General features: G+C 34.3%; 1 protein-coding gene across 5 annotated transcripts; it reads left to right on the forward strand.

Annotated features, from left to right (window-relative positions):
• Positions 1-447: 447 nt before the first annotated feature.
• Positions 448-15,982, forward strand: LOC128168048 (voltage-dependent calcium channel gamma-7 subunit-like). 5 transcript variants are annotated; one of them, XM_052834133.1, is made up of 9 exons: positions 448-572; positions 859-1,321; positions 4,616-4,821; positions 6,297-6,443; positions 9,928-10,013; positions 10,640-10,717; positions 11,576-11,677; positions 13,572-13,706; positions 15,449-15,982. In XM_052834133.1, the coding sequence occupies exons 3-9, from the start codon at positions 4,790-4,792 to the stop codon at positions 15,727-15,729; spliced, it is 861 nt and encodes a 286-aa protein (XP_052690093.1). In that variant the 5' UTR covers positions 448-572; positions 859-1,321; positions 4,616-4,789; the 3' UTR covers positions 15,730-15,982. The 5 variants fall into 5 exon arrangements, with proteins under 5 accessions (XP_052690093.1, XP_052690091.1, XP_052690095.1 ...); XM_052834131.1 differs by lacking the exon at positions 4,616-4,821; XM_052834132.1 differs by lacking the exons at positions 448-572; positions 859-1,321 and adding an exon at positions 3,828-3,954.
• Positions 15,983-17,393: the final 1,411 nt, after the last annotated feature.

Below are 17,393 nucleotides of genomic sequence, written 5' to 3' on the forward strand. Positions count from 1 at the left end.
AATAATTGCGAGAAGGAAGCGTTGACATCGTTTATTGTTTATCGTTTATTGTTTATCGTTTATGTCGACCCCCCTCGCTATTATCTCAGTCGCAGAAACCGAATAGGAACCGCTTCGAACTGTGGGTGAACCAGAACTAATCAGGGAATCGTTATCGTCATATAGAAGTGAAAATCCGTCCTCTTCACAGACAGAGAAACATTTGATATATCACAAGATTAAAAGGACAAAAGAATCATTATCCTCGTCATCTATTGATTGAATCTCTGTCATTAAGTTGCTATAAAAGAAATTCAAGATACATGTGGAGTAGTATTGATTGAGATCGAGCGCGTCATGCGTCTTTTTTAGCCGGCTTATTTCATCAAATGTATCAAATCAAGAAACGATTTCATTATAGCATTTAAATAACTTGTCAAACAGTAACTAGTGGCTTGGTCTGTATTTCTATTTGCTGCAAGTGTCTCTGTGGTTTATCAAACTCACATCTGATCTGATTTGAAGTATCGATACCAGTACCTAGTCATTAGCACGTAGACAACCAGAAACAAAAGAGGATCGGGAAAACACTGGTAATACCGACTCTCCATTATGTATATTTTTTCCTTATGTATATTCTTTGCCTCGCAATAACTGAACAAATATTTATTTTATTTTAACTATCCGCATTTCAGTTCTAGTATTGATATGCAAGTAAATTTCTTTAAATATCGAAACTTCGCATTTTTTTTTATTTAATCATAAACAGCAAGTGCATATTTCTCATATGTATTATTCAAAGCTATTGACTTTAAGTACAGTGCTGTGTATTGTATCTGGAGACATAATCATTTAAACAATCAAGCTTCATTGTTTCAGATTCATCCATTATGCATCAGTTTATGGTGCCGCTTAGGTCGCTACTGAGTTACATCGACAAACTTTGAAAAATGTGCTGCTAAAAAAATCTTGATAGTCTTAATCAAAACTGACTTAGAATCTTCTTTAATTAATTTAACTTAATGATCTTAAACAAGAATGCCGATAAACAGTGCGACGGACCCTATATATTTACACAGCTAAATGAATACTACTGAAGTCTGCTTTCTGTAACGGTCACCAAGGGAGCGCATGTCAATAGCATCTGCCGCGCCATTGGTCCTCCGGTCCAGGAGCGCGTGCTAGACGCATAAAATTCACTACTTTCTGTCCCTTGTACCTGCCCCTGACAAACTTTATCCGTCCCCGAGGAACTATTCCAACAACAGCCTCCATGAACCCGGCCCAGCATGAAGGGTCCTCAGCGGATCTCACAAACTGTAATTGTGCGACTTGAAGTACGGTAAGTGACTTGTTCTCTTGTCCTTGTCTTGATGTGAACGCTTGTTTAAAAATGAATGCCACTTTTTATCCGTTCTTGTAGTTTTAGCTTGTGTATATATATTGGTAAATGTATGTAAAACACATACACTGAATATTTTGGTATTTTATTTTGCATTGCATGGACTTATTAGCAGGTCTCCGGATTCTTTTTTATCTTGTTGAATCTCAGGAATGAAAGCGTTCATGGACAGCATTTTGCCGGAACAAATTTCCATTTGGGGACCTTGCAATAATGAAATTTCAAGTAAATTTGAAAAAATAATGGATAAACATAAAACTGTACATGTAATACGTTCTTTGAATGGATTTTACATTTGCTTGAAAAGTTCAGCTTAAGTCTGAATCAAATTCAAACTTGTTTCTTGTCAGTTTTAATATATATTAACCAACAGAGATTGTTTAAAGTTACTCGTATCATTTCAAAGAAATCAACACGCAAACTCAAGATGTTCGCATACAATTTTAAAAAAGTAACTCGTGTAAAATCTAAACTAAATGTCCTATGAAGTTGTTGAAGCTGTATACAAAATATGGTGTTACCTTGGGACCACTCGCACATCCGCACTATCGCTTAGAGAGAAGATGCGAGAGTGCGAAGTAGAAAGTGCAAGTGGCCCCAACGGACCACCACAACAAAGCGAAAAACATAAGTATCTTAATTATGAATAGCAAAGTTTTATATTTTGTAAGTAACCGTAAAACAGATTTCATGATAATTATCTTTTATATTTTTATTTATTTATATTTTGCCATAAAGACTACCCCAATAAAAGAAAATGTGTTTGACACTTATTCAACAACAATTAAAAACTACATGTATCTATATGCATTTTTTTTGGCTTATCAACACGTGTTCCTATTTATTTAAACTTGTATTATACAAATAAAAATTCGGTTACCAGTGCTAGTATGTGGAAGGTGTTTTCTATGCATTTCTGTCACAAAAAATAAATTTGTAATAGTAACTTCCAACGTTTCCGCGATACAGTGGGGCTTAAGATACCCGGATCCAGAAAACCGGACTCTTCTGTTTACGAAAGATTTTATTTGGGATCAGGAAAGCCGCGTGTAAACACTCTTATATTCAGCAGTGCTTACAAAATATTTTGCAATTCTATACGTTATAGAACCATTTCAACAAGAGCTTGGACTTTGGGTAGTTATGTTTAACAGCACATTCAGCCATGGCTCTTTGAAATCAACTAGATATGACTGGCTTTCTGTTTATATTTCACGTAAAACCAGCATTATTTTTACTTGTTTTGATGCAAGAAATAGATTGTTGCATCTTACCGAAAGTCCAAGGTTTTGTTAAAATAGCTTTACTTTAAAGTGACGTAAATCCTACAAATATCAAGCACATTTTCAGCACAGTGAAATGCACGTAAACTACTACATTTTTCACAAAGAATAACCCGTGATACCTCCTCATTAACTTTACTCTCGTATTTCTCTCACTTTTATCAGCTAAATATCATTTACTTGTACCAGGAACTCAGTGAATTTCTGATATTTCGTTTTTTCCTGTTGATGATTCTTTCCATTTCCGTGTAATGCCTTAAGTCCATCGTTCACCTTTTGCGTTCTCCTTCCTTTCGTGTTAGCGCCGGTTGTCATCCAAATCCCCGGGGAGCCGATCGTGTTCGAGCAAGGAAGAGAATTTTTGAATAAATGGCCAAATTAGCAAAAAGAAATATATCTCTTAAAAGCAATTTTTCATCGATATCAAACTTCAAAAGGAACCAGAGAGAGAGAGAGAGAGAGAGAGAGAGAGAGAGAGAGAGAGAGAGAGATGTTGGCAGCTACACCAGCTGAAAACTTACCGTGGGCATAGTAAAGATTTTTTCTCTCAGTAATTCAATTATATTTTTCGTGTGCTGTGAATTGCGTGCTTCATCCATAGAAGAATTTCACGTGCTCTCAAGTTATTAATGTCTGATTGCTGTTTAATAAATGCAAAGAAAAGTAATTTCTTATTGATAAAAAAACCCACAGGAACGATCGATTTGGGATATCTTTAAAAACGGGGGAAAAAGCAAATGTAGACAGTACAATGTCATGAATAATACAAAGGTTGAAAACATAATGGCTGGTATCAAATTCATTACAATCTGGAATTAACGTTAGGTACCGTTTCTGATATTCTGTCTAGTCTCGTTCGTCAAAGTATAGAGGTGCTGATGGTGGTTTAAAACACTGTCGTCGGTAAACCCCCGAGGACTCCTAGGGTAGGGACACATCTATTTTTAGCTTAAACACAGTTAATATCGGTCTTCATTTCTCTTCGGAATAAACATTTTTACTCGCTTGATTCGGTGCTGGGCAGATAGTGATGAAATAAAACTAGATAATGTACATTTTTCACATCTAGATAAGATGACGGTTTGGAATCATTTGCACCAATCGATCTGCTTGTTGTTCAATAAACTATTTGTATAAAGTGCATTTCAAATATCACATGATAGTAGACGTGGTATAAATTCGTGATTATTCGTTCCGATAACTTGGATATCGCAATCTGTCCACAAATTGTTATGTTCACATGAAGCAGTGCCAGTTTATAATCGCGGGGTCTGAGGACAGTCTTTAAGCGTAAGTATCTCTAACAAATGCCTTTCATCATCAATTTCATGCAGTTTTGAGCGGTTGTCAGGTCGCTGTCAAGTCTTTTACAATATAATATGGACGTTCCCTAATATTCCAGTTTATGAGTGCTTAGCATGCTATACTCTCAAGATCCATGATTGCTACAGACGCTCGGGAAACTTTGTATACTAATCATCGTTTTCCAAATGTGTTGCAAAGATTTTCTTTTATCTTTTTTTCAGATACTAAAAGTATTTAAGATTTTTTTATGATTCTTTTTCATTTGGTGTGTCATCATAATTCTTTTACGTTTTCGTTCTTTATTTCGAACCGAAAGATGTCATAATATTCAAAATATTCCGAGTCTTTGTATGAATATTTGTGTTCAGATGATTTTGAGTTAGGTCTTGTAGGTAAATTTTGCGAATTCTTGTATTGTGGTTAAGATATTGATAGTAGTGTTTCGTCGATTCTTCTAATAAACTTATAAAAATTTCAACTTACATGAAAATAAAAAAATTTCAACAGAGTTGAGGCAGCGAACGGAGTGTTTTCGATTATTTTTCAACAAATGATTTATTTTCAAATGTTACAATTCAGCAAATTGTGTAGCGTTTTCTCTTTAATCAATAATTAACTGAAATGTGATATTGTGATGTTTGAACAGGCAACGAATTCTAACCCCAAATACGACTAAAGGCTGACTTGATAAAGCGTTTTAATAAACCCTGATGAATCTGTTCGAAGCCAAATAAATTAGCAGCGCTATAGAAGGGATTTCCAGCGTATCCGGTGTTCATCCTGCAAGACTTCAGATCCTGTTATAGGCTGGTGGCTGTAAATGGGCTGCTTTTTATCAGTATCTGCCGTACAGTAGGTACTAGGAAAAAGTTAAAGATTAAATTTTAAGAAGAAAATAGATAACAATTAAATTTACAATATCTGTATATGAAACGTCTCGATAAATGGGTGGATAGATAGATAGATAGATAGATAGATAGATAGATAGATAGATAGATAGATAGATAGATAGATAGATAGATAGATAGATAGATGGATGGATGGATGGATGGATGGATGGATGGATGGATAGATAGATAGATAGATAGATAGATAGATAGATAGATAGATAGATAGATAGATAGATAGTGGGACGGAGAGACAAATAATTTTCTAAAACAAATAATAGATCATAAAATTTGAAAGTCAGAATTAAATAATATCAATTCAATTCAGTAAATAAAGAACCACACGCTTTATTGTGAGTCCCCAAACTTCATAGACCGAGGGTATCAATCAATTGTTACTAGTAACTAGTAGCCCGCTGGCTGAATTGGCAATAGCTTATTGCAAATTCACTGATTCATCCTATCAAAACAAGCCACTGTGAGTTAAAACAACACCCGATAGAATACTATTTCAAAGTTTGTGTACGACAAAACATTAAGCTTCAAGTAATCTTTGGACTGCACTGAAAGTGCAGTTCAGAAAAATAGATTTAATCTAATTAAAAACGATGAAACTATCCCATTAGAATTATGCATGTAGTTTATTCATGACCGAACAAAAAGGGACATATTTACTTAGCAATGGAAAGTTTGTTTTAACAGTAGTTTTTGAGTAATTTTCTTTTTTTATCATACATGTAGCACCGCTCCGATGAACTTATCAGACTCTGATGTTGAATATTACAAGAAAGACAACTGTTTAGCTCACCTGAGCTGATTTTAATTTGTCTTGAGTCGTATTTCACACCATTACTTTCTGTAATGTATAATCCCTACAAAAACAAGACGAAAAGTTTTATAAAGAAGCATTAAGGTTAAAATTCTCAAAATAATCATGAGGCAATCATATGCTCAAACTGAGACTTCGTGGTTGAGGATAGGGGATTCAAACTTCATCTGAGTGTCTCGGAAGAAGCTTAAGACAACAATTTGTGATGTGACTTTGCAATAATCTTTACAGCGTAGATTCGAATTTGTTCATACTGCGTCCCCTTAATATGTAATAAAACCAAGGAAAGGGATTCCACTTTTCGATATATCGGTGGAAAATCACATCCTCGATAACTATAACGTGATACGTGTATTTCTAAGCAGGTACATATGTTTTTATAAACAATGTGGCGTCATTCGGGTTTAAACTGAATGCATAAGAATGCTTTCTTATATGATAAATATTCACACTCGTTTACGTAACGTTATACCCTTGAAGTCAAGATGTAGCCACGATTACAATTGTGTATAAGAAAATATAGAAATAAAGAAAAAAATTCAAATATTGGCTTAAAAAAGTATTACTCAAGTGAGCGATGTGACCCAGAGGTCTTCTGTTTTATTCTACAGGTCATGTTTATACATCAGTAGCATCATGCGATGTTCTACACACACAATCACCAAAATGTCGCTGTTCTTTGGCGCCGTCGCCATCAGCACCATGGCGCTAGCTGTCGCCACCAACCACTGGATCATAGCATGGGAAACCACCACGCCGTACGTATGAACCATCCCCAGAATATTCCTAATGGTGGAAACTATTAATCTTATTCTCGTTCACGGTTTGCAGAACATACATTCATACTATCTGACAGACACCCTGGTAAAGAAATTTAAAACTGCAGTTCTGATTTGCGTAAAATCATATCCTTATACGGATATTGTAGTGTTTTTAATTTACGAGTATACGGTAATCGTTCTCAGGGTTGCATCCTTAAGCATGCAACATGCCTACCCCAGAAAATTTTTCTTTAAAAAAAAAATCAGCAAAATTCAAAAGTAAAGGAAAATATGATATATGCTTTGAAATTATCCCTTTTACTAGATAAAATATTGGTTGTCTAATCGTTTAAAAAATAAAGTCGTAACAAGAGGCCCATGGGCCACATCGCTCATCTGCTCACCTGATCAGCAATAGCCTTGATAAAATCAGCTTTATGTACTCATAATACAAAATAACTGGATCATGTAGAATAATACATATAGATTCTGTATAAACTAAAGGTACTGTGAACACGCTCACAAATGATACACCATCATGTCATAATCAATCTTTGTGTGAAGTAAGATCTTTTAATGTTTCTCCATAAAAAAGACATGGAGCAGACATGAATTTTGCACTTTTCTGCTAGGACCTTGTTTAAATGACCTTGATTTACGGTCATGACACATCCTCACTTTATTAGCAACCTTTGTATGAAGTAAGAACTTCCAATGTTTATCCATAAGAAAGATATGGACCGGACACGAGTTTTGCATAGACAGACGGACGCCGGACAAAAAGTGATCAGAAAAGATCAATTGAGCTTTCAGCTCAGGTGAGATAAAAAATAGATTTCGAAAGTGTAAGTGCAATCAAAATATAACATCTTCATTGGTATTGTCACAATGCATATCGGGTACGCAAAGAATATCTTTGACTAAATTCTTAATGAAAGGTTACAATTTATAAATATAAAAAAAAAGACAGGCAAATTGGTTTGCATTTGTCGGTTGTTACCTACTTTGACCTTAAATTGTATATACTAGTACTAAGAGACTATGATTTTACCAGGTCAATGGTCAAGAGTCAAATTTTCTCTGGAAATAATATCCATTTTTATATCGTTCGCTTAACAGGCATAACAATTTTTAAACTTGTACCTTGTACCTTCCAAGATGCAGATGACCCTATGGATTAGATGTCACAACGTTTACTAGTAAGTTCAAGAGTCAAGTTTTTCTGGAGATAAGATTATAAAATATATTTTCACTCAAAACGTTGCTTATACATGTAGATTCCCGCCCCTAAAGGGAAGATGATCCTTGTTGAATTGGAAGGCACAATATCAAAGGTCAAGGACACATCCATAGTACTATGGATGAAAAGGACACTAATGTTATGGGATTAATACCTTAAAAATCATTGACAAAGATCAAAGCTGGTCACTCTAAAACCTAGATGCCCCTTATTGATAAAAATATCGCCAACATGTATACATGTATTTTAACCAGAAAAAGTAAATGTATACTTGTACCCCACAAGAAGTAGGTTTCCCCTCCGTTCAATTGTTGAGAAATGGTATTGCAAAATACAGTTTTTGTTTGTAATAACCTTGCCTAATAGAGATCTAAGTTAGTATTATAGTTAACTTTGACTGGTAGAATATCCACAATATCACGATCTTTACAGAAATTGTAAATCCAAAAGAGGGTGTTGCAGAAAAGCGGGATTATTCCCTAACGTGGAAAGGACCTTTAAACACCCGTAACGCTTGAAGAGTCTTATCTAGATATAGACACATTACGTAGAGACGACTATATTTACATAGCGGGTATGTTTCGTCATCTTCCCAGGTCAAGGGTTTCTGATCCGCTCCGCTCTACCAAAACTGACCGAATAGGCAGACTTTGACGGGGTTACATGTAGAGACCTCGCATGCTGGTTGGTGTCATACAAGTTTGCATGATCCAATAAGAAACGTTGTTTCAATAATGATGTTAATTGTGCATTGATCAATGTTAAAGCGTTGTCTATAAATTTAGCAGACGGAGTAGTAAGTATTTGACTTTCTGCTATCGGTTTTTAGTCCGAGTGAATTCATCTTTTAAAACATTATGATGTTTGTTCATGGGAGCAACCATATTGCTTTAGTGTTTCTGTTTACAACGCATTCTTTAATTGGCCAGAATAAGAAGTCACAAAAGTTCAACAATTAGTACTCTCACTACATGACGTAATCGTTCATTTATTGTCTTTTCTGTCAAAGGTTTATTCAGAGCGGAGCGTAACAGAAACTCTTGACTTGGGAAAATGATGTTTCGTATGTAGGCAAAATACAAATATTTTACGCGCATTGCAATCGAACACGGCAAACACCATTAGATTTTCAGTTAGTAAGATGACCATTTATTCGGTATTATGATGTTAAGATAAATTAGCTTGATTTCTACTGTCAAGCATGTTTAAAATAACATTCTGTGAAGCTACATGAATAAATTTGATTCTGGCTATCATCGCATGTTTCTATAGTATCTAAATAAACGTCTAGTCTAGATAAACTCGTAGACCAATTATATTTGTAAATATTTTCAAATACTTATTACTTTACTCCCGGCTCATACTTTTTAAATGATTTTTTTGTTTTGCTTCCAACAACATTTACATGTATCTTTGAAACGACATACCCAGCTATTTCTTTAAAAAGAAAAAAAACCAACTTCCTACATTGATGCGTACCCATGTTCAGAAGAAAATGCTAATGGTTCAAGGTTATAATGTGAACTTCACACAGTAAGTAATGTTGAAAAAATTAAGGATGCATGCAAAATATTACATTGACAATAGCATAAATAACTTTATTCTGACATTATTAAGTTATCAATAAACAAAACCTTTTCATGCAATTATTAGAAATATGTTTTAAAAGTCCGATTATTCCGGGATTCGAACCCAATCAAAAAAAGTATTTCTCGTTTTCAAGCTACATGTATTTTAACTGCGTAAGCACTAGATTTATCTAGTCGTGACTTATACCTGGGAAATTTAACAAAGTGTTCTCGGAATTGAAAGGTATCAAAGTTTTTTTTCTAAAAGTAAGATTTTTTAAAAATATGCCTCTTTGAAACAAAAATCAGTTTTCAAGAAAATTTCCGGCTCTAAACGTTAAAATTAAAGTAATTATATTTTAAGGAGGCGGTTTTTCACAACAATGAGGATTCTCCCTTTAGAAAGCGTGAAATTTGCCACATTTGTCTCTGTAACTTTTTTCAATTTTTTTTATAGTCTTATAAAAGTTAGGATAAACTTTCCAGATAGAATTTCACACTGAATGCTTTATGTACAACGTTGCAAGGGAAAAAAATAAATCGAATTCTTTAACTTTGATTTTTCCTTTTATCTTCAACACATTTGGGGAAAAATACATAGGAACTGCAACATCCTTCTTTATCTCGTTGTTTATCGCCCGTGGATTCAAATTTAACTTTTCTTTGCCTTCAGATATTATCCATCCCACTTGGAGGACGAGTTTGAAGAGGACTTTAACTTCACAATGGAAGGCGTTTCCTCCGACCTACCAGAAATAAGTAAGAAACAACTAGGGTTCGCTGCTTGTTTTCTGCATGCATCAAGATAAAAAAAAAAGTATCGTTTATGCCCACGTAACTAAACGTTTACGCATTGCAATATTAAAATAAACTGAAGATTTCAATGCATTTTAAATTAACTGCATTGTTCTGGATACATGTCATGAATTACCCAACTTAATTTCCCCCTATGTCCAAAAACTTATTTTCTGAAAAGAGTGGGGGTAATTTGTTTATTCTATGTTCTAAATTTTTACCAAAATTCATCTGTAAACTAAATACTAGACATGTTGTAATAGGAAAAAATTTCGAGGTAAGATGTTTATCTTATTTATTTTGTTTTGTTTTGTTTGTTTGTTTGTTTGGTTTTTTTGGTTTGTTTGTTTTTTGTTTTTGTTTTGGCTGATTATGATCTTCGGGTAAGTCAAAGAATACCCTCTATCTCTTCTTTAACTTTGGACGTTTGCGATGCTACGTGCTTGTAAGGTTATTTCAGGACCTTAACAATTATAGTCATATTGACGATCTTTTTAGTATCTGTGTATTAAACTTTTTTCTTTTTAAATATCAGTATTTTATCCATCAATTTTATATTTATAGGAAATTTGAGTGCATAATATTTGTAGATTTACTGGTCAATACAACGTCAAACTTTGGACTTTGGCAAGTCTGCATCAGCGCTAAAAGTTTTGAGCCTTCTACAGGTAAGATGACTAAACATAATTTTTTACTTGAAGAGACAGTACAGCTGAGAAAACGTGTTTTTAACGTCAGATTTACCCATTGTATCTTTAGAAAATAACGTTGATCGTGACAGTTAAAGTACATACAAAATCCCTCTCACATACCTTATTGATGTAATGAGGAGCTTCCGAAATTGAAGGGTCGTACAAACAGGATTAATCTTACCAATTTCAGTTCATTTTAACATGAATGGACTTAAATATGTCATTTAACCCCTCAGTGGGCCTCACTTACACAACTAATATTTTTTAGTTTGTAGCAACTTCTGTGATAAAATTTAAAAAAAAAGCAAGCAAATACATACTTACAAAATATTAATCTGGTTATTTCAAAAACTTTGAATAATTATTACCTTGGAGAAGTAAAAAAGATATATAATTTTAACAACAAACCTGTCCAGGAGAATCTTCGCGAGTCCTGCACATTTTTTTGTTTATAGTAAATACGCATGCATAGTAGACTTTAGTATAGAAGGCTGTGCGATTTTTAAAATTATGTCTATGGACCATAAATATTTATTAATTTTGATGAAATAATTTAAATGATTTGATGAAAAAATTTGTAATTTTCTGAAAGTTTATACACTTATGACCAGTATAAAAATGCTGAACCCGATCAGAAACATTAAAGTTTTTCAAGTCGGTTTTTTGATTAGTCATAAGGTGCGCCGTACTGTCTCTTTAATAAATCATCAATCCAAAAATTGCCGAAACAAACGTCACCTCAACTAACATAATCAATAAAAAAGGAATCCAGAATAAAGACTATTTGCATTGTTTCAAATTTTACTATACTATTCTTATACTGTTGCTTTTTAGGCTTCGTAAATGGCATCTATGTTGAGTGTATGAGTCTACTGAAGTATAAGACCACCCCAGCTGAGGACACCTCCAACCAGGAGATCAGCTTAAAAATAGCAGGTATGGTAGACAGCAGACACAATAGCAGGTATGGCAGACAGCAGACAAAACAGCAGGTGTGGTAAACAACAGACAAATAACAGGAATGGTAGACAACACATAAAATAGCAGGTATGGTAGACAACAGACATGATAACACGAAACAGGTATGGTAGACAGCAGACACAATAGCAGGTATGGTAGACAGCAGACACAATAAAGGTATGGTAGACAGCAGACACAATAAAGGTATGGTAGACAGCAGACACAATAAAGGTATGGTAGACAGCAGACACAATAAAGGTATGGTAGACAGCAGACACAATAAAGATATGGTAGACAACAGACACAATAAAGGTATGGTAGACAGCAGACACAATAAAGGTATGGTAGACAGCAGACACAATAAAGGTATGGTAGACAGCAGACACAATAAAGGTATGGTAGACAGCAGACACAATAAAGGTATGGTAGACAGCAGACACATTAAAGGTATGGTAGACAGCAGACACAATAAAGGTATGGTAGACAGCAGACACAATAAAGGTATGGTAGACAGCAGACACATTAAAGGTATGGTAGACAGCAGACACAATAAAGGTATGGTAGACAGCAGACACAATAAAGGTATGGTAGACAGCAGACACAATAAAGGTATGGTAGACAGCAGACACAATAAAGGTATGGTAGACAGCAGACACATTAAAGGTATGGTAGACAGCAGACACAATAAAGGTATGGTGGACAGCAGACACATTAAAGGTATGGTAGACAGCAGACACAATAAAGGTATGGTGGACAGCAGACACAATAAAGGTATGGTAGACAGCAGACACAATAAAGGTATGGTAGACAGCAGACACAATAAAGGTATGGTAGACAACAGACAAAACAGCAGGTGTGGTAAACAACAGACAAATTAACAGGAATGGTAGACAACACATAAACTAGCAGGTATGGTAGACAACAGACATGATAACACGAAACAGATATGGTAGATAGCAGACCCAATAGCAGGTATGGCAGACAGCAGACAAAATAGAACCATTTAACAAGACCTTGGACTTTCGATGGGACTTAATTATCTATTTCCTGTGTCAAGACAAGTTTAAATGACGCTGGTTTCAAGTGAAAAATACACAGATTGAATAGTCTTAGCTCAAAAGCCAGACAAATCTTGTTGATTTCACATGGCCTTGGCTGAGTGGCCAGCAATTAAAGAGACAGGCCTACGTCACATTGCTGTTTGACAAAACTACCCAAAGTCCAAGCTCTTGTTAAAATGGTTCTAATAGATATGTAAGATAGTGCCCAAATTAACTGGAACGATAGACCACTGATAAGATAGCAGGTATGGTAGACAGTAGACACAATTATTACAGATATGGTTGATGACAGACAAATTAACAGGTATAGAAGATAGCAGTCAAAATAGCTAGTATGATGGACAACAGACATAATACTGTAGCAGGTACTGTAGACAACAGTATCAATCGGACGTCAACTTCCTGTTAAATAACGACTTTGTTTATTTTTAGCCTAAATCGAACACATCTTCGTCAAAGATTTCTCAGCAAAAATATTCATCGCAGATGCTTGATATTTTTACACATTCTTTGTTTAGGTATGCCATACGATAAGATCTATTTTTGTACCAATCGGACGTGCACTTCATGTTAAATGACGACTTTAATTATTTTTAGCCCAAATTTTCAAACAAATTTTCGTCAGAGATACTTTAAATTTTACCACACTATTTGTTTAGGAATGCCATACTTCCTGTTAAATAATCAGAGCGGGAGTATTACTATTGAGCATTGGCTCACAGATATCTTGTTTTTGTTGTGTTCACAATATGATTTACTTGGAAGATATTAATGACTTGCAATGAAGTTGGCTTTACATTCTTTTCCAGATAGTCAAAACAACATGGCACCTCATTTCGTAGTCAATCTATTCCTAATGTTGTTGGCTGCCATTTTCCACGTCGTTGGCGCTGTAAAAGCAAGCTCTCGGACTCTTATTGGTGGAATCATCTACATTATTGCAGGTATGCCGTTGGAAGACACTGGTGTGATGCTTATGTCGATACGATCACATGTTCTAGGCATATTTTCTGGAATTGCCTTTCCTTTTTTCAAGTTTTTTAAATCATTCTACGTCATCCAAATTAGATAATTTACCTTGCGTCTTGTGATGATAATGCTGAAAACAGATTTTTTTTATAAATTGCGGGAATTTTTAGATAATTTCCTTTGTTTTACCATTATTTTATTTTTGGGTCATGTCGATATTTCAAAATTAAAGTAAACAAATAATAATTAGGTTATTTTTACATCGATTTTTTTTAACTAAGGTATTTTTTCTAGCACATCTATCTACCTATGGCAACTAAAAGTAGAGGCTGTGTAAACGCAACCCTTCAGGATGACGTTTACTCAGAATGAAAAAAAAAATTCCACTGATAATTATGAAAAACCAACTATTGTGTGTTATAGACCTTACATGGTAGTGCTATTATTCACTTTCAAAAAAGTACGTCAATGACTTACTTTTTGAGTTAATGGCCATTGAATATTTTTTGAAAATTTAAGAAAAATCCATAAAAATTTTACACTATGATTGAGATTTTCTTAATTGTGAAAATAATACAAATTGCTTAACTCTTTAACAAATGAAATACAGTTTATGAATGGTAGAGACATTAAATGGTTACAAAGCATTAAGTTTTCATTTACAATTTTTATAGATACACTGTATTCTAGTCCGAATTTCCTCTATCAGTTTTCAAATTACTACCCATTTTTGATTCAAAATATCAAAAAACTGAATGATGATAATGCTAAAATATTTACATTTCTCTGCTGGCATAAAATTTATACGAGGTCAATGATCAACATTTTGAGATGTTGTGTCTTTTATCATTTTTAAGCATTTTTCAATATTTTTGTCGTGTTCTTTACGATTATCGAAACGAAAAAGTAAGATAAAACCAACAGAAAATATGCAAAATTATGTTGACTAACAAAGTAAATCTTAACTTTAAATAATTTACTACTATGAAAAATATTTCAGTGGAAAACAAAATCTGATAATTCATTTCATAAATACTTTTTGAATTTAAAACAAATTTACTCATGAAATTGAACTTTTTAACAATCCGGATTTGAGAACTCTGAGTAAACAACGTCCTTAATTAATCATTATGAATATCAAGTCCAAAAGTTCTGCCAAAAATTTATTGTCTTCATCATCAAACTTGACTTTACTGTTAACGTGTTGAATGTGATCACACCTTGGGTACTTTTTGGTTATTTGTTGGTCCTGTCTTTTTGCAGTCACTTTACCTAACGTTGTCCCAGTGGAGTTAATCTTCGCCTATCTTAAAAGCTTTCCATTATTTATCACAGTGAAATATTGGATGCGTGTAATATACTAAGTCATCACACTACAATAATAACCTTTCCGATCCGTTCAGTGAAACGATTTATGTCCCTGTATATATTGCGCAGTTTAGTTTTAAACGTGGAGTTTCCTTTGGATTTCGCAAATTGGATTTTTTTAAGGGGCTTATTTTACTTTTATTTGATTAAACCTTGAATACTTTGTACAACTTTTACTTAAAATAACATTGCTATTCATTTCTTGTGCTGTACAATTGTTCGTTTTGAGTCGTCATTCATTACACATATCAATGACGTCATATGCATGTATTCCCATAACTTCGGTTTGCCAGCCTTGTGTTCTCAAATATATGTATGTCAGTGACGTCATTTATTTCTCTGGCTGTAGGTTTGTGTACTGCTGTCAGCATCGTGATATATATTACCTTTGTCAATGATGGCGTCCACTATGCAGGCCCCGAGAAGGAGAACAGCTACTTCGAATACCGCTATGGTTGGTCCGCTTACGTCCTCACCATCTCCTACTTGTCTTCCCAAGTGGCCGCCGTTCTCTGTGTGACGCTGTTCTTACAGAGATACCCCAATGTCAACGATCTAGTCAGACTCATACCTGGCCTGGACAAGAAAGTGCCAAAACCTGAAGGGCCTGACCAAGGAACCCTCATCTAGGGCTGTCGCCCTGGTAATAATAAGCTTGCTGAATGAATATGACTTGACTTTTTTTAACTATGAGGGTTATATGGTAATATAGAGTATGTCCTTATGAAGGGTATACCCCTACCTGAATAACTTTTTTATTGTGCTCAATATTATGTACATTGTACATGTCTGTACATGTTCGTTTTTTTAATTTTGCATATTGAAACTTTTGCATTGTAATTTATTTAGTTTTTATCAATTATACATATTTGTTAAAAATTTATTTTATGGTCGTTATTAATCCAGTCAACCTGATATATAGACGTCCCTCGTGGTATTGTCTGTTTTGCTAACCTGTCTTAATAGATTACGTTCAACATTAGCAAAAGTATCTCCTTTTGACTGCAAAAGTATTATTTTTGTATCATCCTTTAAAACTAACTTGTAAATGTTCTTGTAAACTAAGTATTCGCTTTCCAAATATTGTAGAATAGAGTTGATTACGTAATAGATGTTAAAACAATGACATGCCGATTGATCTCAAGAGGAGCTAACTTTTGTTAATGTGAAAATTGTCTACAGGAAAGTGATAGATTTATTAAATTTGATTTTTTTTCTCTCTATAAAACGGCCAAAACATATATATTGATGCAGACACAAGCTAGGGAAAGAAGATCTATCAAACTGAATCAGAAAGCAGTTGATAATCATTATGGATCGTCAATTTCCAGCTCTCCATTTACGTTTGTCATTTTCCTAACGTCGTTACCATAGCTTCCATGAATCAGCGCAAACAATTTTATTTCATGTTTTTTTTAAATGAAACTCTGACAAATGCTTGATTTTTCGGTTGCTTTTCTGCAAAATTGCGATGCAGGAAGAAATTGTGTTATAAAATGTCGGTGTTTGTTGTAAATCGTTCAGACTAGAATCTGTTTAACACAGAAAAAATATTAACTCAAGATGATGAATGAAAATAATATCGAATAACAAGTCCAGAAATATGTTCCATCACATTCTAGGATTAACTAGAAATAAAAAAATGCATTTCAAACCAAAAATGTTGCATGTCAATTCCACCGAGAGAATAGTTTGCCTGAGAAATCTCACTATATGCTAGCAATTCTTTTTCACATGAACTCTCTGCTTTTTTCTCGTTTGTTAGCCAGCGATATTGATGTGAAAATCACGGGAGATATCAACAGTCTGCTGCTCTCGTCTTATATTCCGGTCTCCGACTACTTCACATTATGGAGAGGTGGAGCGGAGACCAGTGAGCTGTAGAAACGGCTATATAGAGTTATATATGAACCGTTATTTTTGATTGTGTCAGATTAGATTTGGTCCATGGGCAATTCATACCTTTAGTCTAAATGATAATGATTAAACTGCGGTAAAAAGTGTCCAAATTTTGCTGGAAAATTTCCACTGAGAGCAACATTGCCATGATTGCTGAAGATTTGACATGAAGGCGATTTACCATTGAACGAGCTCTCAAGGAGGACCATGGATTGCCAACCAAACTGGAAATTGTATGATATATCTTACTGTTTTGGAGCGAAGCTATATACGTATACTGTTTTTATTTTACATGTTGTTTTCATCCTTAAAACTCTAGCTATGGGTCTGTGATTGTAAGTGCTATATTAAACGAGTCCAAATTTTATATATCTTATTCCCCGGTCCTCGGCGAT

Source organism: Crassostrea angulata, chromosome 10 (assembly GCF_025612915.1).
Source record: "Crassostrea angulata isolate pt1a10 chromosome 10, ASM2561291v2, whole genome shotgun sequence".
NCBI lineage: Eukaryota > Metazoa > Mollusca > Bivalvia > Ostreida > Ostreidae > Magallana > Magallana angulata.